Raw genomic sequence first — 24,188 nt, 5'->3', positions numbered from 1 at the left:
TAAACTCAACTTCTTGTTCATTCTTGAACAAGATTGTTACATTTAAGCAAAAAGTAGAAACCATAAAACTGTTAACTTGACAATGGAAATTATAGTAACCAGACAGGAAAAGTGACCGATTTTCTCATAATTATTTAATCACACATACATTTACATCATGCAGTCAATCCAAAACTGTGATCTCATTAAACTTCCCGTCTCTGTCCATATCATCAGAGCCCTGTCAGACTTGTGCCCCAGTTCTCCAGGAATGATCCAGTACCGCGTTCGCTGACCCAAACCCCACCCCCCCGCAGAAAAAAAACAAAAAAAAAACAAACAAACTACTGTCCTTTAAAAATCGACCAACTATTACACAGTAATAAAAAAAGGCTACACTTTTGTTTTAATTTAGAATCAATGCAAAAACATAATTTCGGCAAACACCATAAGATCTTTGCAACCCATTTCATATCCAGTTTTTGGTGGAAGATCATAGGATAAACTTTTATTTTAAGGTTTACGATTGAGTAGTTTTATCTACACTGCAAAAAAAACAAATTCTTACCAAGTATTTTTGGTCTAGCTCCTAGTGCAAGAAAAAAACAACTTATAAGTAACTTTTATATAGATATAGCAGCTTATTTTAAGTCAATAATTCCTTTATATTGATGAAAATATATTAGCTCCATTGGCAGATTATTTCACTTATAATACATTTTTCATTTGTTATAAGTGAAATAATCTGCCAATGAAATTAGTACTTTTTTTGTTGATATTAAGAGATTTACTTAAAATTAGCTCCTGTATCTAGTTTCAAATAATATTTGAAACTAGTTTCTAGTTCTAATATTTGAACTAGAAACCAGACCAAAAATATGCAACATTTTATGTTTTTGCAGTGTAATCCAGATTATCACAGACGTCTAGATATTCCTCTCTGCACCTCATGAAACACAATGACAGCCATTTATTCTCTTCACAGGGCTTTGGAAACTTCTTTACACCTCCAAGCTAAAACAGCCGCATAATGGAGTGCTTTTTACATTTTTTTTACTATTCGTTTTCTTTTCAGAATAGTGCGAGAAAAACCCGACTTTCCTGTCTAAACGTGACACCATCCTCCCTTTGGAGCTGGATTTGCTCCAGTGCTCTCACTTTTTCCTTTCCATTGAGGATTCTTTCATCTGTTTTCATAATTAAACGACAGAAAAGGAGCTTTTTTTTCTTCGTCTCAGCGTTATAAAAAGCTGTTTCAGGTTTCTAGTGATGAAAGAAGCCTTCAATGAGAAACAAAAGGAGGAGTGGCAGGAGCAAACTGACCGACATACAGTGTATCTTACAGTATATTGCACTTATGCAAGGTGTTAGTGTTCTCATGCTGGGGTTCAGCTTTCTCGCCAATGCACTGGGGCTTTAAAGGATTAACACAAAAAACAAACGCGGTGGAAACTAAAATAAAAAATATACAACAAATACAACACTAAAAAAAATCCTACACCCGCTGGTTAGTTTTAGTTAAATAAACCCTTTTATTTTCACCGACGTGACGACATAAGATTAATGTGCAATTTGTGTTTTTCCTTCCTTTGACCTCGCTGTTCCTGACTGGCTGATCAGCAGCGAGGATCCAATCCATCAAACCATCTCCCAAACTTATCAAACATCTACACCATCTATTGAACAATAACAGCACATAAAACCCAGCATAAAACAGGTCTTACATCTACAAAAAAAGAAGAAAAAGTAGGGAAGAAGATGATTGAAGAAGCGAGGCACCCTTGTAGAGAAATTATTTCTTTAGCTCCTGGACGACGACGATTGTGTGACGATTGTGAGTTTCAATTTCTGTCTAATCGGCTGCAGTTTGTGTGCTGACATACATAAATAGAGTCTATTAACAGCGACGATACCCACTTATATTAGTTAAAAACATTACATTTAGCAACTTTGTGCAGGCTAAAAGGGTGGAAGTTTGCTGTGTTAACCGGATCATTCTCATTTTCCCACTTCATCCCTCTGCATTTTACAAATCCTTCCAACGAAGCCACCAACAAGTACAGTTTTAATTCAACTTGATGATAAAAACAAATGGCCTCCACAGGTATTTAGTTAAATACATCTACAGTACAACTGTTGCACGGCTTTCTTTTTCATTATTATTATTATTATATTTATTATTTTTAAATCCTTCTTTTTAAATTTTTTTTAGCCGTTTCCTTGCAGTTTTCTCTCCGGGGAAACGTGTGCAGTAGTGCCGATTTTACATCTGTACAAGCACAGAAACAGTAGTGTTCGACACCTTCTACTCGACGCAAAATAAGTTTAATTTCCTCCTTTATGAAGCATGTAAAATCTATACAGAGAAAACTGTGGTTAACTCAGAAGACGTAATAAAATGTACAGAAGTTAGCCTATAAGGTCGAGCTCTTTTCATTTTTTTGGTCTTTTTTTTCCTCTTTTTTTTTAGGAGTTTGTTTTCTTGCTACCGTTTACATTCAGCTTGGCACAGTGCAGAACTACTCGCACGAAGACGACGGGTGATGACAGACTGTGCAAAACAAAAACGAAACCGAAGCTAAACATTCGAGATCGTGCACGGTTTCGCTCACCAAAAAACCCCTCAAAAAAACAAAAAACAAACAAAAAAGGCTGCGCTCGAGACTTCGTTTGGTTTGCTGAATAAGAATATTATCCTGCTTCTTGTAAATTAAAATTACTGTTTCTTTTCATTTATTTAAATTATTATATCCCATAAGAGAAAGAGAGATATTCATATTGAGAACTAGAGGAGTGAGGGGTGGGTGGAAGTGTTTGGGGATCTGTACAGGCCGGGAATATTTATATATATATATTTATAAATCCAAAACTCCTTCGTGGCTCCGTAGCGGCACCAGTTTGCTGTAATGGAATGACAGGTTGTCGGGTGGGTGGGCAGGTGGGTGACGTTGCTCTTCTTCTGTGGTGTCATTCTTCTGTTCTGCGGCTCTTCAGCTGTGGAGTATAACAAAACAAGATGGCGTCCATAAAACATCACACTTAAAGAATGAAAAACAATCAAGCTGCTGGTTGTTTCAGCTTGAAAGAAGTATTGCTGAACTTTTTACTCATTTTGTTACAAACAAAATATTCACTGTGTCTTATTTGGTATTTATGTGATAAACCAACAAAAAGAAGCACATGAATGTATACTTTAAAGTTTCAGTATGTAACTCTTAGAAGATGTTTTTTTAAATATTTGCTGAACCAGTCACCATGTTGTGACAGCATGTAATAAGACAGATATTCTGAAAATCTTTTCCACCTCCTCTGTGAGCTGCTGCTGCCATCTGAAGACCAAAAAACAACCAATCACAGCCAGGAGGCGGGCCTTAGTGCTGTCAATCTCCTGAATGCATCGGTGGTTATGCTAACTAACATTAGCATTCATGACAGGCTCTGCTGATGGGGAAAAGTATCAGAGAGCAAGAGAGTGAGAGATAGGATGAGAAGCGCACATGGGCATGATTGACAGCACTGAGACCCGCCTCTTGTCTCTGATTGGTTGTTTCTATCTAGCACTGGAAGAAGACAGAGGAGCGTTATTTTTTCCACAGATTATCTGCCTCATGCTACACTATCATGACATGGCGACAGTTTCAACAAACATGTAAAAATATATTTTGTTTTATAAAAGTTAAGTACTGCAGCTGTAAGTGTGGGAACCCATGTATAATAACAGCAAACAAAACGTCTTCTGCACTCACTTCTTGTCCGGCTTGCTGCCTCCTCCCCTGATGGCCACCGGCTGGCTGTTCTGGTAGAAGCCGCCTCCGCTGCGGTTGATGTTGGGGTGGGTTGGAGATGCAGCCGGCGGCTGTCCGGGCCGGATGGGTTTGGCTAGAGAAGTGGTGAACAAGAACGGATTTGTCTTTTATTACAGCTCCAGAAAACATGAATAGATGCGCTTCCCAGCTCGTCCGTCTACTAACCGATCTGGGCCGAGTGTCCCCTCCGGGCCATGTTCTTGGCCCGGACGGCTTCCTTGATGCGGTCCACCTCCTGCTGGTAGCGCTTGCGGTCGCGTGCGGCGTTCTCCTTGGCCTCCTTCAGTGCAGATTCCAACGCCTTGACCCGCTCAGCCGTAGCACGAAGACGTTTTTCCAGTTTTGGAAGCTCACAGCGCAGGTCTGCATTATCACGAACCAGCTGGGGAACAAATTCAGTTCGTCAGAAAAGGATCACAGGAAAAAAATCCGGTTGGTAAAATAAAGCTAACTGAGCAGCAGAGAAGTGGTTACCATAACAACCAAGATGGTAGAAGCGTTTAAAAAATGGTGACTCCTACCTGTTTGTGAACCTTGGTGAGTTGCTCAAGATTGTTCTCAAGAAAGGAGATTTTCTGTTTTTGTGCCGCGCTGCCTCCTGTGTCATCAGAGTCCATCTCCGCACTCTGAAAAGATAAATAAAGTACGAGTTACAGACACAAATAAGTAAAATCAGTGACTGTAGGGCTGAAACGATTAATCGGATTAATACATCGATTACTGAAATAATCAACTAATTTAATAATTGATTAATTGTTAACGGGATTATACAAAAAAACTAAAATAAAACGCATGCTGGAAGAACACCACACTCAGAGGAGTAATAAAGCCAAAAAAATACATAAATACATACATATGTTGAATTTAAGATAAAAAATTAATTTGTTTGTAAATATGTTCTACCCAGAACTCAAGTGCCATTTTTAGCCTCACCTGCATCAAATTCTGTTTAAAAAAACATATCAAGCACCTTTTGCTGTCCAATTATTGACTAACTGAAAAAAATATCATCACACACTGAAGTATTTTAGCTGTAGAAGCATCCTACAAATGATCGTACGTTCACTAAAGAAACACTGTTATTGCATTTTAAGCAATAAAATGTTTATTTTCATGAATTAGTTATTGACTAAATTATGTTTACTTGCATTTTTAATGCGTTTCTAATGCTGCATAAAAAATTAGCAGAATGTGCCAATTATTTTTATCCAATTAATTGTTAATAAACATTACTTGCAGCCCTAAATAAATCAGTGCCACACACACATTTAAGATAAAAAGTAATCACCTTCTTGACTCTGGTAGCCAAATCCTGAACAAAGAGTTTCCTCAGGTTGTGGAGAGTCTGCAGCTCTTTTGCCTGCAACAAAAAAAGATCAAATGAGGTAAAAACTCATAACAAGTAGAAGTAATGCAGCCTAAGTCATTACTGAACGCACCACTGTCTCTTCCAGCCCCTTCAGGTCCTGTCTGGCCTGCTCCCGTCTGTCCTGCATCACCCTGAATAACAGGAAGCACATCAGAAACGGTAACCGCGTGTCAAACGTCAGCAGTCGCATGCAGAACAGCAGTCAAACTGATGAATCTGCACCAAGCTGGGCTTTCTGTACGTGTGTGAAACCTACGTGAGCTCGTGCAGCTTGCGGCTCTTCTCCTGGTCGGTGGACTTCAGCTTCTCGTGCTCCACTTTGAGCCTCTCCTGCTCCAGCATGATCTTCTGGTTCAAGCTGGGGGGAAACAAAACCGAGTAACGATTAAAATATCTGCCTCAGTGCACCATCTAAACTCAATACGAGTAGATCTAAAGTTTAATCTTCCTTTTATATTCGTCTGAGTAAAGCAGCACCAGCAGACACAAACTACAGTAGGGTTGGAACTTTAATGCGTCAATTCTGATTAATCTATATCAGATTTCAAAGGTGATCTAACATTTTTCCTTGAAAATGTTAGAATAGATCTGTGGGTTAAACAAAGCATGTTTAACCCACATGTTCATTACAGTTCACCAATATTTTAATTTACACATTTTTTAAAATCTGATAACTTGATTAATCGTAAGAATAATCAATAGATTACTCGATTACTAAAATATTCGTTTACAACAGCCCTACTTCAGACCCAAATGGAAGAACAAAAACATATGAAAAAGTGAATTCTGCATAATCGGTCTTCTTTAATGTTTCCCCTTTGTTGAGCTCATATATCCATTTACTGAATAATTTAGCAACAAAAAAGGTTACTGGATTGAAAATGTTGCTTATTTTGTCAACATATAGTTTTCAATTAATTACGATTAATTACAGAGCCTGCATTCCATCTGATTAAAAATTAAAGAGGTCTTACTCCTGCAGCTCGGTGATGAGTTTCTCCTTGTTGTCCAGCTCGTCTCTCAGGCTGCTGATCTGTTTCTGGTGGGCTTCACGGTGGGAGTGGATCTGCTTCTCCACCGCTTCCTGAACACAAACAGAAATATAATTTTAGACATTTTACACGCAGATTTAACTTCAGTTCCCATAAAGCAGTGATTTAAATGAGACTTACCTTAACTTCATTAGCAGTCTGGATCTCATTTTCCTTCTCCATTGCATGAACTTTCTCTGTACAAGAGAAGATTCCCATTGGTTAAAAACGGTCAACATATTGAAATAATCAAATGCAGTGAAACAGACAAAGTTTTAATTGACTTTTTTAACCGTTTTACGAGCAAAAAGCATTCCCAACAACCTAATAATATTCCAAATAAAAAAACAGGTGGGTTGTTTCCATAACTCTACTGCTACAGAGTTCTGACTCAGTAGCAGTCACAACTCTGGGTGCCAGGTTCTTTAATTAACTCCCGATTCTGTTAGGTCATAGCAAATTTAACACCAACTGTGGATAAAGTTTCATGATAGATGTAAAAAAAGCTAGTTGGCTGGCTAGCTAGCAGGGGTATGTTAGCAGACAGCGATAGCCTCAACCCTTTCAAGTCACAGAACACAATGAAGATGTCTTAGTAACTTGGTATCATCATCTCTCCTTTTAAAATGGTCATGAAATGTCCATCTCTGAATATACAAATAAACGGCATACAACAAATCAAAACAATATACTAGATTAAGCAGTCTTGTCAAGACAAAATTTAAGCTCTGATTAATGTCTTTAAGGCCAACTTACTTTTTTTCAAATGAAGAAAAAAATTATATAGCTGCAGTATATAATTTTTTATAAAATATGTTGTCATATTTGTTGAAACCGTCACCACGTTGTGACAAAATGGTATGAGGAAGAAAAAAAAACTCCTGCCTTCTCCCAGTGCCAACTACAAACAACCAATCAGAGCCAGGAGGCGGGTCTTAGCGCTGTCAATCTACCTCCCGGTGGCGCTACTCTATCCTGCTAGCATAGAATGTTGTTAATGCTAAGGCTAATTAGCATGTCCACTGATGACGGTAGATAAAAGATTTTCCTGTAACTACAAATCATTTCTTTGCCATTAGTAGATTTAGCAGCGACAGCGCAAAGACCCTCCTCCTGGTTGTGATTGGTTGTTTTTGGTCGGGAGCGGTGCATTTCTTCAAATGTTAAAAGAAACTCAGGGAAGAGGTGGAGGAGGTCGACCTTTTCACAGATCATCTGTCTCATATTACACCATTACAACACAGCAACAGTTTTAACAAATATCTAAAATTCTTTTAAAAAGTTGCATACTGCATCTTTAGGACATTTTAAGGCCTTAATTGTAGACAGATAAAAGTAAGAGTCTTGAAGGATGCTCATACACGCTGACTCGATAAAAAAGAGACGTACCCTGAGCGCTGAGCTTCACAAGCTCCTCATTGAGCGAGTCGACGTTCTCCTCCAGCTGCCTCTTCTTCTGCTCCACATTCTGGAGATACTCAGTCAGGGACTTGATTTTAGCCTCATGCTGTGGACAGACAACATTCCTCATGCTTACAACAAAGATAACCATCAAGAACATTCAGAAACAGAGGTATTTGTACCTCCATATAGACGTTCTTAAAGTTTTAAATACCTGGGAGATGCGCAGCTGACAGGCAGCCAGTTCTTTCTCGTTCTCGTCCATCTTTTTGTTGCTCTCAGACTGGATGCCCTCCAGCTGCTTGCAGCGCTTCACCATCGTCTTCACCTCCGACTTCAGCTTGCTGATGTAGAGACGAGCCACTGTGAACTCCTCGTCTATCAGGCCGCTGCCGCTCTCGTGTTGCTACGAAATCACCCCAAGAATCGAAAAGGATGAGATTAAATTAAACGGAAGGAAGAAAAAGTCAAACATGAGAGAAAAAATGCAGAAACAGTCCTGGTACCTTGATGTCATTGCTGCCCACAGCAATGCCAATTTCAGCCAAGTCTTTGAGCAGAGATGACATCATCTCAGTCACTCTCTTCTTCTGGTGATTGGACATTTCCTTCAGCTTCTGGAGCTCAGAGTCCAGAGAGGACAAGATGGACTGCAAGCAAACAGAAGATTATAAAACATTATTCATTACACTGCAAAACTACAACATCTTACCAAGCAGTTGTGCTCTAGTTTCTAAATGTTAGCACACTTGAAAAAGACAAAACTAACTTACAAGTAAATTTTCAGCAGTATTGATGAAAAGGTACTAGTTCCCTTGGCAGATTATTTCACTTATAACAAAGGAAAAATGCATTGTTACAAGTGAAATAATCTGCCAATGAAACTAGCAAATTTCAATATTAAGGAACTACTCACTTAAAACAAGCTCCTGTATACTGCTGAAAAGCTACCTATAAGTTAGTTTTGTCTTATTTCAAGTGTACAAAGATATTTGCACTAGAAACTAGATAAAAATACCTGGTAAGGTTTTTTGTTTTTGCAGTGTATTTATGACTGACACAGTGAAACTGTGTGCTTGAAAGAGAGATCATCTGGCCCAGCCAGAGTTGAAGCTTAACCTTTCGACAGTTTCTCGTGACAATAATAAACCAAGTCACCTGACTGTTGAAATACTCGGCCATGTTTGATGAATTAATTACTTCCTGTCTCCACTGCTGCATTGTCTGAAAGGGATTTACTTTGGTTTGAAACTGAAATCACATTGAAAATATATTTTTTTAAGGGAAATCCGACTTCAGGCTTGTGAATAATAGTATCATGGATAATTATTAAAGATTTCATGCCAGGTTACATTTGTAGCTAGATGTAGTGCTAATTCAAAACAATCTTTTTAAAAAAAAAAAAAAAACATTAAACTGACCTATTGATGTTTTGACAGATCAATTTAAAAGTTTCTTACATTTTAAAATTTTTAATGTCTGTGACATGCTGTATCATTACAAAAGATATGTTTTTCTTTGTTATTTGCACATAAACTTATTGGCTATTTTACATTTAAAGATGCATCTACATGGATGGTTGATTGCTGCTTAGTTGCTCATGGAATCACAAACTGACTAAGATTTACTTGTTCCAACTTCTTTTCATTCAAAACTTTTATGTTCAATTTTAAACTGTAAATAAATAAATGAAGCATCTAGCTCTGCTACTGTAAGGTATCTGAGTAAAAACAACTCAGATACCTTACAGAATCTGAGTTTTTCTGTGGACGTGACTTTTTCTGTGCCATCCTTACAGATTTTTGGCTGAGCTCCTCACTGATGGACTCAAACTCCTTGGTCTTGTCCTCCACCTCCTGGCTCTTCTGGTCGTAGTTGACAGCCAGCTCCTCCAGGGCCTGCAGGACCTCCTTTACCTCCTCCTTGGAGGCCTCGTTCTCCGTCTGAAGGCGGTTCAGCTCCGCCTGTAGGTTCTCGTGATCCCTCCGGGAGGAAGCCAGCAGCTGAACAACATGGGCCATTAGGTTTTAAACTTCTCAGTAAGAGAGAAATAATAAAACATTTTTACTGTTCCTACAGGTCAGGAATATTAAATAAATCCATTTTAGCTCAGTTTAATTCACTGACTTGTTGTCTGCAACCCCCAGTGTCTGTTAAACTACATTGAACATTTCGTCCTTCCCATCTGTTGGAGCTTCGAATCTCACCTCCTCCTGGTCGAGCATCTGCTGCTTCAGCTTCTCTACCAATTGGCTCTGCTGGTTGATTTCTTCATCCTGAATATTAAAAAGGCAAAAAACAAATTTAAATTACAAGACTGACTTAACAACAACCCCCAACTACAAAACCTGTGGCAATTGTTTTCCATATCTGAAGCCAAAAAAAACATAGAAAAATCAGCTGAATAAGGGATTAACAAAGCAGATTTTGACATTTTTAAGAATATTAACATAAATAACACAACAAAGCTTTTCTTCTTCATCATCAACTCTATTCATTTCTCCCTTTTCCAGCAGCCATTGTACAGTAGTAAAACCATCTGACCAAACATGCTGAAATTCCATATGGGTTGCTAGGTGACGCCGCTGGGGTTGCTAGGTAACGGCACAGAGCCTGTGAATGCGTCTTAATCAGGAGGTTTTTGAAACGGCTCACTTTCTAGACGCCAAAAAAAACATTAACTTATTGTTTCCTGCTAAAACAAAAATGACTGCAAGGTTTTTTTTAATGCTTGGGCTGATTTTAGAAGAAGTACAGATCCAAAAAGAAATACAAAAATGTTTCATTTTACATAACAGATCCCTTTAAGCAACCCGGAAACACTTAACTGATACTTGAAGCATGTATATAAGGGTCTAAGAATAAACTCTGTCACTAAAGGGAACATAAGAGCCTGAGAAACACCAACATTTGCAGCTGAATCCCAATTATTTTGATACTTGCTTTCATTGAACCACTACACCAAACGTTGATTCACAGCACAGTGCCACACTTCTTTAAGGCTTGAATGGAAACCTAAAACTATATTCATCTACGTTACAGACTGCTGCAGTTTGCTCTGCCTCACCTTATCGTCTAGTTGTTTGTAAAGCTTCGTCAGCTCTGCCTCACACTTGTCCTTCTCTACGTCGGTGAGACGAACGCCGGGCACGTTGGGCGTTGAGGCCGACTTTTCGTTGATGATGTTGTCCAGAGCAAGAACCTCGGCGTTCGCCTTCTCTTTGTCGAACTGCTCCTCCACGGGAACGCTCTCTCCTGGTGTCGAGTAAAGAAAACAGAAAAAATACACAATGAGGTCTGCAGAGAGGTGGTTTAGGCCGGAACCAGTGAAACCGGAGCGGGTTCTGCCTCACCGTTTCTCCAGCGGTTGAGCTCGTTCTCCAGCCAGTTGATGGTGTTCCTCAGAGTTTTGTTCTTCTCCTTCTCCCTCTCGTATTTCTGCTTCCACTGCTCTGCTGTCAGCTCGATGTTCACCGTCACCGTGTTCTTAATGGTCTTTGCTCTGGATGTTTGAAAAAAATAAATGTACAAGAAAAAAATAAAAACCAGGAAACTGGAATGAATGTAATCAGCAAAGCAAGCTCCTAATATTTCAGTTTGAGAACAAAATTTCATACTTTTCTGTAATAATGCGAGTTTTTAATTAGTAATGCTTATCTTTTAGTGTCCCTGGGGTATAAATGATGCAACAGAAAGGCTAATTTATCCTGGAAAAAACACTTTTTTAGTCCAACCACTACAACAGTGAATTAATTTTAAGTTTGCTAAACTATTTGGACTGGTACGGTGATTCTAACATTGGTTACATTTACACAACATGCAAATACGACCCAGATTCGATTATGGATGATTGAGAGAGATTGTGCAAAGAGGAATGAAGAAAGATCCCTCTTTTTATATGCTCCAACCTTGTGAAAAATTAAAGAGAGATGCTGGTAAAAGAGAGCTGAACAAAGCAGTAACAGCAGGGCTGCCAGTTAATTATTCCCTTAACTGGCATTCATACAGACTGAGTTCCAAATTATACTCAAATTAAAGTTGGATTGCTGTTTTTCAGTCTAGGATCACAATAAAGTAACAAAATAAAAAAGACTAATTTATCTTTAGATGTTTTTGAAGCTGTAATTCACAATATTGAGGTTTTTCTAAAGAGAAATGATCTATAGTCAGATCACAGCTTCAATTACTACAGAAACTAATCATAAGGTCCAAAATCTGGGTGTAGTGATGGACCTTCAAAGAGACACAAAGACAATTACAAAATCAGCCTTCTATCACCTGAAACACATTTCTAGAACACGAGGGGAAAAAACCTCCAGAAAACTGCAAACCAGCACTGAGCTCCTGTCAATTAAGGTTAAAACAAACATGCTTAAAGTTTATTTGGATTCATAATTGAAATTGATCAAAATATCTAATGCGATTTTACAAAACGTTGTGTTTATTCATAATTGGTAACTGTATTAAGCATTTAGCATGCAGAGCTCTTTGAACAATCCATGAAATGTGACATTCAAGTAAACTTGATTTCCAAACAAAAGAAGAGACCCAACATTCAGTCACTCTTTTGTGCCAAAAGTAAAGCTGTTCAGTCTGTTCTTCTGGGTTACCTTTGTCCAAACATCAGGGTGGATTTGGTTTCAGCCTCGTTGTAGGAGGAAGGTGAGCAGCAGATCACTATGGTGGTTCGACAGTTACCACCCAGAGAGTCCTGCAGGATACGGGTCATCTTGCTGTCTCGGTAAGGGATGTAGGCCTGAAAGGATGCACAGAAGATTGCACCGTAACGGAGCTGAATGACTAATTCATACTATTTATACATTATAAATAGGAAAAACCAAAGTTAGAAAAGAGAACAAGAACTGAAACACAGCTGGCATTTCCTGAACTGAGATGTTCCAGTCTGAAACACTGAGCTTTAGGCAGGTTATGTTTCTGTTCTCACAACTACCTGGTCATTACCAAATCGCCTGATATATGATTACTTTGAGTAAAACCAGCCACGCTGCAGCAGGCTGCCATCGTTCCTTACAACACATTCTGCTCAGCGGGGAAGGAGACATCTCCAGACAATAGCTAATTTGTTTCAGAGCGTCATAAATATCTCAGCAGCTGTCCGCCGCAGGTTGTTTACAGAGCGAATGAGCCGCAGAACAAACCTACACTTGATCAAAGTGAAAAGGGTGAAATGAGAAAGAAAAGCTTGAGCGAGGCGTTGCTAGGAGGAGAGTTTTTATCTGCGCAAAGTTATTTCTGCGACATAAAGGACCTGTAGATGTCTTAAAATGGAAATTCAGCACAAAGAAAACAGAAAACATGTTTGTTTTCATCATGGAAGCTCAAGCTCCAGGCTGTGCAGCTGGCAAACGGGCTGTGCTCCTGTTCTTTCCGCTCTTATAAGTAGCAACGACTCATATTAAGACGTTAACATGTAATTTAAATAAAAACAATTTAAATAAAAATCACTGCCTCAGGGTGGAAGAGATTCGGTGCTCTGCAGAATAATTACGTCAAAACAGATACATGTTCATTCGGTTGTGGAGTAACAGTTCGTATATTAATTTTACTGATCAAATCTGCGTTTTCAGGAAGCTTTTTACCCATTAATGTTAGCACAGATTTTACTTTCAAATTATCTTATCCAAAGTCCAATGTTGAAGACGTTCTGGACATTTGAGTGTTAAAAAACAAAATTACCCTCCATTATCTGCATGTTCAACAAATCATAAAGCAACAGATTGCTCAGGTAGGTTGTAAATGTCAATAACTGGGAATCTGCAATGTTTCATGCGATTGATTGAACAGATACAAACTGAATGGATGGATCATAGACTGGACAGATGGATGTATAAATCAAAAACTGGAAGGATGACGGTTGTATGGAGGGAAAGATTAAAGATTGGATGGATGGAATCTGGAAATTTAAATATTTTTTCCTGAGTTATCCTGACTTTTCCCGGCTCTGTGGTGAATTAAAACAAAACAACTCACCGTTCCTTCAGCCAATGCAGAAATGACGTTTCCCAGAGATGACAGAGACTTGTTGATGTTCTTGGCTTCATCGAGCACGGCTCCCTCTGCACCGGTTTTACTAACCTGCAGACCACAGAAAAACACCAAAACCACATAAGAAACCCAAAGCACAGAAGTGACACTGCAAATTCAAGCAACGCAGCTGGAGTGCAACAAATATGGCTGATTATCTCAGACGTTTCTGTCACCTTTTCACTACCAGCCAGATCCACCAGGTAGAGTTTCCCACTGAGCTTCTGCTCTGTCTGAGTGTTCTCCTGCTTAACGTTTATCAGGAAGATGCTGTGACTCCTAGAGCTGTGCTCGTTCATGTCTAAGGAGCAAAAACGGTTTTGGTCAGAAGGTCACCTGCAATAAAACCAAATAAGCCTGAAAATAAACAGTTTGAGTTGCTGCAAAGAGCAGGATGGCTTCTTACTTGTGACTGCTACATGTCTGTTAGATTTGCCTTCATCAATCGTGTCCATGACTTCCTCTGGGCTGCACACAAACCTCTCAGTGCAGCCCTTTAAAAAAAGAAAATGGGAGATAAAACAGGTTTATTCAGCTCCCTTAGCTGGTTTTACCAGATGTTTCACAGGACAGCAGGTCTCACCTTGACGTAGGGTACTCTGTTTTTATCTTCATGCACTGATAAATTGGTCTTTGACACTGGAAAGACAGTAAAAACAGTCGTTTCATAACACAAATAAAGGTTATATGAAGTCAAACAATTTTAATTGCATCAGTGCATTTCTCTTTGATTCTCCTAAATATCTGCACACCATTTATGAGTCTCTGACCTTTTCCTAGAATGTTTATTCTTACATAAAAGCTAAAAATAAACAACTGAACTCCACCATATATAAAACTACCAAACATTTTCCACACCTTGTTTTCAGTCAGAGCCACATATGGACACTTTTAAACAGCCCACCTGTTGTAAACGTGGAATACTGACAATTAAAATTAAGAGCATTTATTGCTCAAACAGTCTGCCTCCAAGTGATTATAATAACTATTCCCTCTGTTCCAACATTTTTACGCTGTTGGCAGTTTTCTCTGTCACATCTGCTGCCACAGTTTGGAATAATTAAGGAAGGGCGACGGATTCACCTACCATCCAAAAGGTCTCGGATTTTGTCTAAGTAGATTTCAAAATATGAAACCTGCAAACAGAGAAAGATCCACATTATTTAGTAATTCAGCAGAGAGAATAAACAAAAGCTTACTGGTTGTTTTGTTTACTATTGATAAAGCATTTAAATCTTGTAAAAAATATACATAATCAAGAGATGAGATTAAGTGTTTATTTTTTTCATCTTGTTTTAATTTTTATTTCAGATACAGTAACTTTCATGAATACCAATAAATTTTTACAGTACAAACATTAATTATGATGCATTTTAACAGGAGTGGAAGGAGAGAAAACCTGGATTGCCTTTCATTTTACATAAAAAACTGATTGGATGGTGTGTATTTATATTCATACGACAGCATAGTAGGACCATTGGAGAGAAAAGAAAGTGTAAATATTCACCAAAAAACTCAAATTTTCAATTTAATCTCAGATTTTCTAGAAAAATAAAGACATTTCTAAGCCACAAAATTTTAAAATTAGCAACAACAAAAAAAAGTCGAAAATGTTCAACTTTTGGAAATTTCCGATTTTTATTTTAGTCTAATCTCAACATTTCTGAGTTTTTTCTTCTCCTATCCTGTTCTTGGATGGAAAAAAAAATCTGTGAACATCAATGTTTAAGTATTGCCACAGATTCTGATTAAAATGTAGGCCTGGACTTTGACTGAGCCGGTCCAAGTCATGAATATGCTTTAGTCCTGCCCTACGTTTCAGTTGTTGTCCTGCTGGAAGGTGAACCTCGACTGCAGAATCTAAGCTTTTATAGCCTCTGAACTGTTTTCTTACATCACTGCCCTGCATTTATTCTATTCACACATCCTGATGCTGCCACATGCAATGCTCATTTTGTGCTACACACAAGGTTTTGCACGTTGACCATAGTTACATTTTGGTCTCCTTTTGGCAAACTGCAATTAAATGTTATTTTCTGTTTGTCGATCGCATAAAATCCCAATAAAATACTTTAAGGTTTGTAATATCAGAAAAATTTTGAATATTTTCTCAAGACTATTTGTTACACTATGAGCTGCAAGACAAAAACCAGAAGTGTATTTAGAAAATAAACTGAAAAACACAGGAAACATGATGCAGCAGAACAAAACTGCATGTCATTTCTCAAAATAAAAAACCAAACCATGAAGAAAATGACATCAAAACAACATCCTTACTTTAATATGAAACTCCAGGTTTTCATCCATGGAATAGATGTAGTTGAAAATGTCCTGTACTATCCTGGGGATGATGCCCATTGAGTCTGTGTCATGGAGATTCCCCTAAAAACAGAAAGCAAAGGAAATTAAAGAGAAGAATCTTAAATGTGATGACCTGAAAGTATTACTAAGTTACTTCTTACCTCCATGGTGTGTGTTTTCCCAGATGACGTCTGTCCATAAGCAAAAATTGTCCCATTGTATCCCTCAAGAACATCTATTTGGAAAACGGACAATAATAAAACGGTGAAACGACGATACAAATGGCTTCGGCTTTAGCTGAAGCTGCAAATCTCACCTTTTACAATCTTTTGGGCACAAGCGTTGTAGACTTGTTCTTGTGTTGTATTTGACTGAAACACTCTGTCAAACATGTAGGGTTTACCCTGAAATAAAGAGGAAAATACCATGAGCAACAGTTTATCTGAAAACAAAGGACATTTTTACAACATGGCTGCAAAGCGCGTTTAACGTACTTCAACCTTTCACAAGTCACTTACATAAACCAACCACGATGCTCTCAGCTCTGTTCAGGACACTGAACACTTCACACCTACTTGCCAACTTGGCTCAGAAGCTCATGATGCTTTAGTGTTTTCACAAAAACAGTAAAAGTGTCACACACCTGCTTTAGCTGTGTGGTAAAAGGGAACATTTTGAACCTATTTTTGAAAGAAATGGTTTGTGATTCATTGATTATCTAATGAGTGAAAACAGCCAAGTTTGCCTAGAATGGGAAAAAAATCCAAACTTTTCTTCTTTAAATGTATAAAAGCTAAAACAAAACAAAAAAAATCGACTTTTTGTATTTGACAACACATTAAAACAGGATGATTTTCATTTGGGGGTGAGCGATATTTTGTGGTACTCTTGTGATAATGGTAAAAATGACAGCAACAACCATTTATTACTATTCTGGCTGAATGGTAAATAAATCATAAACGTACAAATCCTGCTTTTGAAAACCATATCCATGTCTAATGTGCTTCTTCAGGACACCAGCCACTTAAACGTTAAGTGTGATTTTTATCACTAAACTGCACACAATATTTATGTATTTATTCAGGATCTCGAACAAATTGTGGAAAAAAATAGTCAAAATAATCCCAACACTATGGACAGTTTTGTTTTTTAAATATAATTAGATATTTATCACAACAACAAATCAAAAATCTTACAAGTAATTTATCACAATAAATGATAAACGATGCAGTAAATGATCACCCATATTTTCTACCCATGTTTTTTGGTGTGTTTAACATAAACCCGACAAATATTTGTTGAATTCTTCTGCGACATAACTCAGCAAACCATGCCAAGGCTTAAACTATACCACAACTTTCATATATATATATATCTCTTTTGTTAATGAATATTTAAAATACTTTGGGCAAAGTAGAGTACAGTAGAGAAATTGGGAGTAGATTGTTTTACCTCAGCTAATCTCTGTCAGTGTTATGATACAAGAAGTTTTTGGAAGTGATAAAACTTTAACATTACTGATTATTTTAAATCTAAATTCTGCAAAATGACCCAAAACCAGCTCATGAGCTTTAAGCAGCAGTTGAGGAGACAGTCTATTGGATCAAGCACAGTGTAGCTGATGTTGGCAACCTGTGAGCCAATCAAAACTTTGAGGCTCAATTCCAGTGAGAAGGCGATCAATGCAGCTGCTTTAAGATGGAAAGCGAAGGGCAATGAATCTGATGTTACAAGCAACTCTGAGGTTTGTCTGAGGCGGCGTGCTGCGTTTAGGGGATTCGCATTTCCAGTTGACTCATCTCTGGCTGTGAAGAGGTGTGGTTGTGGAGGGATGCATGACAACTTGGAAAAGTATTCAAGTATGCCTGTCTCCACAAACTCTAATTGACGATAAATTATCTCAGAAATTATTGTAATAAAAGATAATCTTGTGGTTTTAAGACCATTTTCAAGTAACAAAAGGGTAATAATAATGCGAGAACATAGTTTCAAAGATCAATAACTTTAAATTCACTGGAACTGGAAGACATTTTAAATATCCAAAACATACTCCTAATTTAAGCTAAAAGGAAAAAGAAGACATCATTGTGTGTATATATACACATATATATATACATACATACATACATACATACATTAGTGTATAGCCTAGCAGGATTTTGAAACAGCAGTATTTCCCTCCAGAGATCTACATCCTGGTCATTAACCACAGCAGGCAGCTGATATCCAAACTGACAAAAGGTTGGGAGCAAACAATGGGAGGTTTAACGTCCTCACTGTCGCTGCAGCCATTGACCTCGTTACTTACACTTCTCACTAATTGGATTACTGTTTTAAATTGTAATTACACTGTAATGTATTGTTGGAGTGATAAGAGCTTGATCACCGTCTCCCTTTTGTCATAGCACAGTGTAATGTTGTCCTCTAAATCAATTGAAATCACTGAATTTGTTTTTGGGTAAAATCTTTGCTTCTTTCATAACAGAAATCAGACTTTAATTAGGCCATCCTACAGTGCACAAGGTTATCTGCCATGCTCTAAAAATAGCTCATTTCTGTTTGATGGGACTTCCCTGGGTTCCTGAATAGAAACCAGGAAAATGACAGGAAACCATTGGATAGTAATCTGATATTTTAGCCTACAAGTGAATGGAGAAGCAGCAGCAGCATGAATAATTCACAAACGTGTTTGCCCTTAGCACCGAATCAAGCTTGTAACTCCACCACCTGTACAACCTCATCTGGAAATTTTATCTTCCTATCTTTCAGGCAAAAAAGTAGCAGAATGTTGTAATGAGATGCTTTTAAATAAAAGTCTGTATTCACTCAGATACAGTGATATCAATGTGGTAATAGCAAAACCTCAAGTAGGGCTTAGCGATAAACACATTTTATCAATTAATCAAATTTTTGGTGAACCCAAATCTGAATTTGGCAATAATTATTGACAATAATTCTAGTTTGAGTATCAGTGGACAACGTTTGTCAGTTAATTGCACTGACTGAATAAATTCAAGTTGTGTTATTTTACATGTTTGACCAAACTTGTGAAGCTATTGGATTGTTTAAGTGTGCTTTACTGGTGCAGAGTTATTAAATATACTTGTCATTCTTTACATTTATGTCTGTGTTAAAAAATTTTTTTTAAGTCAAATCAGCTGTTTTTCTGTATCAGCCGGTATAAAACCTGAGATATTTTTATCAGAAGTGAAAAAGTGAAGTGGTGCATCACTTACGAAACATAAAAAATTTAAATGGGGAATGCTAAGCATCTTGTAAAGTTACACTTTATGTGTTTTACAGATAAGCTAATACTTCAAATTTGAACACTTCAGCATCAAATTATTTTTAAAGAATTGAGCAAACTAATGTGTCCGTTTCAAAGAAAGGACAACAAACTGAGCTGGTCAAGTCAGATTTTAATAACTATTCAAGCTTTTTTCTCATTAAAACAACTTTTTCCTATACTTAAGATATTCTTCTGGTATAATTGCATATTTATTCTGCTAATATTATATCTACATTCTTGCAATAAAAAAACAATCTCATAGTTTTTCCCTGATACTCCATCCCACAACTAACAGAAGGGATGGTGGAAATAAAATTCACTTTTTGTGAATATTTTTTGTCTTTCGGAAAAAAAAAAAAAATTAAAATAGCCAATTGAATCCGATCTGAAACAACTGATATCATTTTTCAGCCATATTGCCCAGCCATAACATCAGGTTTCTAAAAATGAACCAAAAATAAAAGCAAAATGACTGTAGAGTATCAGTACATCACGATAATAATAATAATTACCCTCCCCACCCCGAGAGATTGCCCAGCGCCCGGCCAGCACCCTACCCTGATTGGTCAAACAGCTGGTAACCAGGAGAGAAAACAAGGAGATTACCCAGGGGGCAATGTTGCTGCTGCTACCTATGAGTGCTGCACTCGCCAAAGCAGATGCACCATCAGAGGCAACAGGCTGCTGCTTTGCAACACATGCGTTTCCAGTAACGTGCACTGCTGTTCCAGCAGCATGACTGGCACTCTGAGCTGGGCAGGGCTGCACCACGCCTTAGGGGCTCTGAGAGCCAAAGGCCTGCAGCCAGAGTCGGCACGGCTGCTCAGGAAGTGGCTGCAGTTACAACAGTCGCCTTTGTTTTGCATGAAACAAATGAATAACTCTGTTGTATTCAACATTTAACACCTAAAGTTTAAATAAAAGAGGAATGGGATCAATATCTGATCAGCCCAAAAGGAAAAATTCTAAGGCTTTGTAGTCTCTGTTTAATATGAGATTATATGAGTTTGTATGAGTTAGTATATTGCAGTCAAAGTCCACAAGGAAATTCTAATATTTAACCATGTTTTTATGGCAGAATATACGCACACTTTTAGACAGCCAAGAAGATGAGAGGAAACAAACTAAATAAAAAAAGAAAAAAAAAAAAAAATAGGTTCATTTCAGCCAAACAGATCTGGATGAAACCAGACACACACAACAATGAATCAATTAATCTCTTAAAAAAAATCAAAAGGAGTTTGATCATTTCCATTTGCATGCAGTTATGGTTTTGTGTAGCCATTTTTCACATTTTTTATTATAAAATGTAGGCTTTATTGTCTAGATAAATTTAAATTAATGATTTGACACCATCATCTGAATTTTTACTATTTTCTCCACAGTTTGTTGCAAAAGAGAGTCGATAAATATCAGTACAATAGAAAATATGATTAAATTCAGTTAGTGTGTGCAGTTTGGTGATATAAATCACACTTTTTAAATAACCGGCATCCTGAAGAAGTCAATTTTAAATAGGAATGTTTTTCAAAAGCAGTTACCTGATCTATTATAATTTTATTGTTTTCACAATAGTCCCACAAAATATTGTGACAAATTTCAAAGTTCATATCACCCAACCATAGCTGTGTGTCGTTTTTATTTGTTTTTTATTTATCGCTTGGGGTTAATGCCTTTTATTTTGGATTTTTAAGATATCTTCCAGTTCCAGCATGGTGGTGTGTTCTGCACAAAATTTAAGTTTACTGGTCTTTGAGAGGGCAAGTTTGCATCATTATGTCATTAACATATTACTTGAAACAGTCTTAAAACAACAATGTTATTGTTTTCGCATTAATTTCTGGGGCAATTTATCGTCCAGAAAAATGCGTCATCATGACAGGCGTAATCTGGACTGATGCATGCCAGAGTAAATTTGTGTAAACTGGGATTTTTATATTCTTCTGTACAGGCCAATGAAAATAAAACTTCCTCTTTACACAAAAGCTTTTTATCCTGACCAAGCCTGATAAGGGTTTGTATCACCAGGGAGCGAATGACAGCGCTGACAGCACACGGCTGATTGAGTCCCAACCATGCAACTTCTCAAAAGTCACTCATAAAGTAAAACCAGAAATGTTAGCACACTGAATCACAACCATCATCATCATCAATCTCAATGAGAGCAAAAAATGCAACTGGATTTCTTGGGCATGATGTGACCTCGATCATAAAGCAAAGGAAGAGTGGTGGAGACATTGTAATGATAAAAAGGACATACTGAGGTGGGTCAACCCCAATCATTATTTTCATTATGACATTCATGAATAACAATGTCATCTTTCCTAATTTCACGCTGCACTTAATATGTTGTTGCATGAACTCTATGAATAAAAGCCTGTTTAAATTAAACGCGAATTTAATGGGTTTTCTTGTCTTTAATGAAAGCGTGCTTTATCATATAATAATTGAATGGGCGGCAGATTTCAGAGAGCAGGGTTTTTTTCCTCAGGTTTTGTCCATTAGTCAGAAACCTTGTCTGCTTTAAGACCAGACCTAAAACTTTCCTTATTGATTTACTTTATAGCTTGAGTGGTTTGGTTTGTTCTGAACCATCTCTGTAGCTGTGCTGTTATAGGTTCTGGCCTTTTTATTGTCTACTCCCAGTTTATGCATAACCTGCAAGTATTGCTGCCTGTAATTTATGTGGTCTCTGTTCTCCTGTCCTAAAGAAAATACCCCTGAGCGAATGCTTCTGTCCTCACAAAACACTGAATATTTAACAGAAACTGTTGGCTTCTTTTGAAATCCATTTTAAAAATCAATTTAAGAAACCCTTAAAGTCAGCTGAATTTTGACTGAGTGGTATACAGATGAACTATCAATCAGAATCAGCCAGTTTCCAGTGATCTTCAAGATAAATATCGGCTGATTTAAATTTGTGGGCTGATTTTGGATCAAAACTCCAAACTCCCACCATTTTCCTTTTACATGTTATCGTCAGTGGTAGTTCTTAACCATATTTACCAAAGTTGCTAGGGTGGGGCCAGGGCTTTTCATGAAAATAGGGCAATATTTCATTTGTTTAATATATCAAGTGAGCCACAGAGCCAAAGAGCTACTCGCGGCTCTCGAGCTGAACTTTGCAGAAACATGAAAATTGAAATTAGTTCTCAATACGGCTGAAAATAAAAGTGTACCATCTTAATTTCTAATTCACTGTTAAAGTAAAACTGTGAAGGTAAGGAATGAAATAGGTCCAAAGGAGCAATTAGTGTTGGTTTCTGTGCCAGGCATATCATCATAAGAAATTTATTTAACATAATCTATCCAGTACTTCACAGTTATAATCCTTACAGGGAGGAAGAATCCCCCAAAAATTGCTAAAAACTAATTGTCAGGTCAGAAGACCAGACATGGTACCAGCTGGGAAAACACGAGTGAATATCTATGGTAGTAAATGTAACTGGATGTAATTGAACTGTTTGTTATAATGTTATCCATTCTAAATGTAAAAGGTTGGAGAAATCTGACAAAACTGAACATCCCTGGAGATGACTTGTGCGTGTACAGTGACGCATGTTGAGAATTGGCTCTTTAAATACATTAAATTAGATCAACATTATATCTAATTACCACGATAATTACTATATCTCCAAGCTGTTCTCTTATCTCTAATGACAACACACTTCTTTGTGATAGCCAGACCTCCTCAACGACACGGTTTATAGGAGGGTCCGCTACGTGTCCAGCTGGCCAGATAGCTCATGTTAGCTTTAATTAAGCTACAGCATTAAAACTAGCCTGCTAGCATGGGCCAGTTAATCTGCAATGAAGAAGCTGGCCTAGCCTGTTAGCTAACTGTTTGCTAGCCATCACCATATCAAAGCTGATTTACCCTTCATACTGACGCAAACGGTTCATAACTGTCAGCTTTACAGTTACAGGTGCATAGAAACGAAATATATTATATCTTGATAAATAATCCACATACTAAGTTGGTGGACTGGCATTGTTAATAATTTAGCCTGTGGCAGCCTGTGGCTTTGTTGAATGACAGCTCAGCGCTGCTAGCTGAAGCTAACAAGCTAAAGGTGCTAACCGCGGTAGCTACAGGACAATCGGAAATGGCGAGATGTGTCAGAGCATTCTGTCAAGTAACCGCCTGCGGGCACTCAGAATAAAACAACTCACCGCGATAACGACAGTATCTTCCCCTTGAAATTTGGGAATGTATTTGTCGCCTCTGGTAACCTCGGAGCTGTTCAGGGGCCTGAAACGGCACATCACTTTGATGGTGCACTCCGCCGGGTCGGCCATCTTCCACGGTTTACGAATGGAAATTCACCGATACGAAAACTAAAGTAAGAGCCTGGATCCTAGGGGCGGCCAGTGGCGGAGAGTCGGGAGGCCGAACCCCTCTGTCCTAAATCTCGGGTTCTGGAAAGGGCAGTGATAATTCGGGTATTCAACAGAGAAAAGTCCTTGTTTTCCTCTCAGTCACTTCCCCCTCCGGTTAGGAAGCCATGATACCGGTGGATGAGCGGCTGTCCGCCTCGCCCCTCCTGCTCTGGATCACAATGACATCATCCCAAAGGGCGCTCCCCTCAACAAAAACACAAAGCAGCCTTAAAGCTATGGTTGCATTTCCTGGCCAGACTTTTTGCACCATGACACTACCCTCTACACTGTTATTTGTGGATAGATAGATGTAGACAGACAGACAGACAGACAGATAGATAGATAGAAACTCTTTGAAAAAGTAGTTCCTTCCATCGCCTGTGGTGTCGCTGCATCAAGAACTACTGAAAGAAATGACACAAAAACCTCTGAAGAAGGCATAAGCGCAATTTTCTTCTTTACAAAATGTAAACAAAAATGAAATTTGGGCGGTTTTGGGACTTTGTTGTTGAACCATTTCTCCTGCTAGACTTGCGTGTTTGTTTTGGTTGTATCTACCCAGAATCCCCTGCTCTATAGTCTGCTTC

At 38.0% G+C, this 24,188-nt stretch overlaps 1 protein-coding gene across 1 annotated transcript; it reads right to left on the bottom strand.

Moving 5' to 3' along the window:
* Positions 1 to 119: 119 nt before the first annotated feature.
* LOC106906931 (kinesin-1 heavy chain) lies at positions 120 to 23,775 on the bottom strand. Its single transcript, XM_014972405.2, has 26 exons — positions 23,395 to 23,775; positions 16,249 to 16,336; positions 16,094 to 16,167; positions 15,909 to 16,013; positions 14,719 to 14,767; positions 14,215 to 14,270; positions 14,038 to 14,125; positions 13,808 to 13,932; positions 13,578 to 13,682; positions 12,197 to 12,342; positions 10,940 to 11,088; positions 10,654 to 10,841; positions 9,794 to 9,862; positions 9,383 to 9,589; positions 8,093 to 8,236; positions 7,801 to 7,992; positions 7,575 to 7,692; positions 6,327 to 6,382; positions 6,129 to 6,238; positions 5,411 to 5,512; positions 5,225 to 5,285; positions 5,074 to 5,145; positions 4,307 to 4,411; positions 3,951 to 4,167; positions 3,726 to 3,858; positions 120 to 2,973 (listed from the first exon to the last, which is right to left on the bottom strand). Exons 1-26 carry the CDS (start codon positions 23,518 to 23,520, stop codon positions 2,970 to 2,972), a joined length of 2,889 nt encoding a protein of 962 aa, XP_014827891.1. The 5' UTR covers positions 23,521 to 23,775; the 3' UTR covers positions 120 to 2,969.
* Between the last annotated feature and the right edge of the window lie 413 nt (positions 23,776 to 24,188).

The sequence above is a fragment of the Poecilia mexicana genome, unplaced genomic scaffold (genome assembly GCF_051168715.1).
Source record: "Poecilia mexicana isolate PSO_F unplaced genomic scaffold, ASM5116871v1 scaffold_17, whole genome shotgun sequence".
In the NCBI taxonomy this organism is placed as follows: domain Eukaryota; kingdom Metazoa; phylum Chordata; class Actinopteri; order Cyprinodontiformes; family Poeciliidae; genus Poecilia; species Poecilia mexicana.
The sequence above is the reverse complement of the archived record's forward strand: the minus strand, read 5'-3'. Positions and strand labels throughout refer to the sequence as shown.

Coding starts and splice junctions, on each gene's coding strand:
- LOC106906931 (XM_014972405.2), bottom strand. CDS start 23,520: ATGGCCGACCCGGCGGAGTGCACCATCAAAGTGATGTGCCGTTTCAGG. Junction 13,683..13,807: donor ATCTGGCTGGTAGTGAAAAG/GTGACAGAAACG, acceptor TGTGGTCTGCAG/GTTAGTAAAACCGGTGCAGA. Junction 5,513..6,128: donor CTCATCACCGAGCTGCAGGA/GTAAGACCTCTT, acceptor GTTTCCCCCCAG/CTTGAACCAGAAGATCATGC.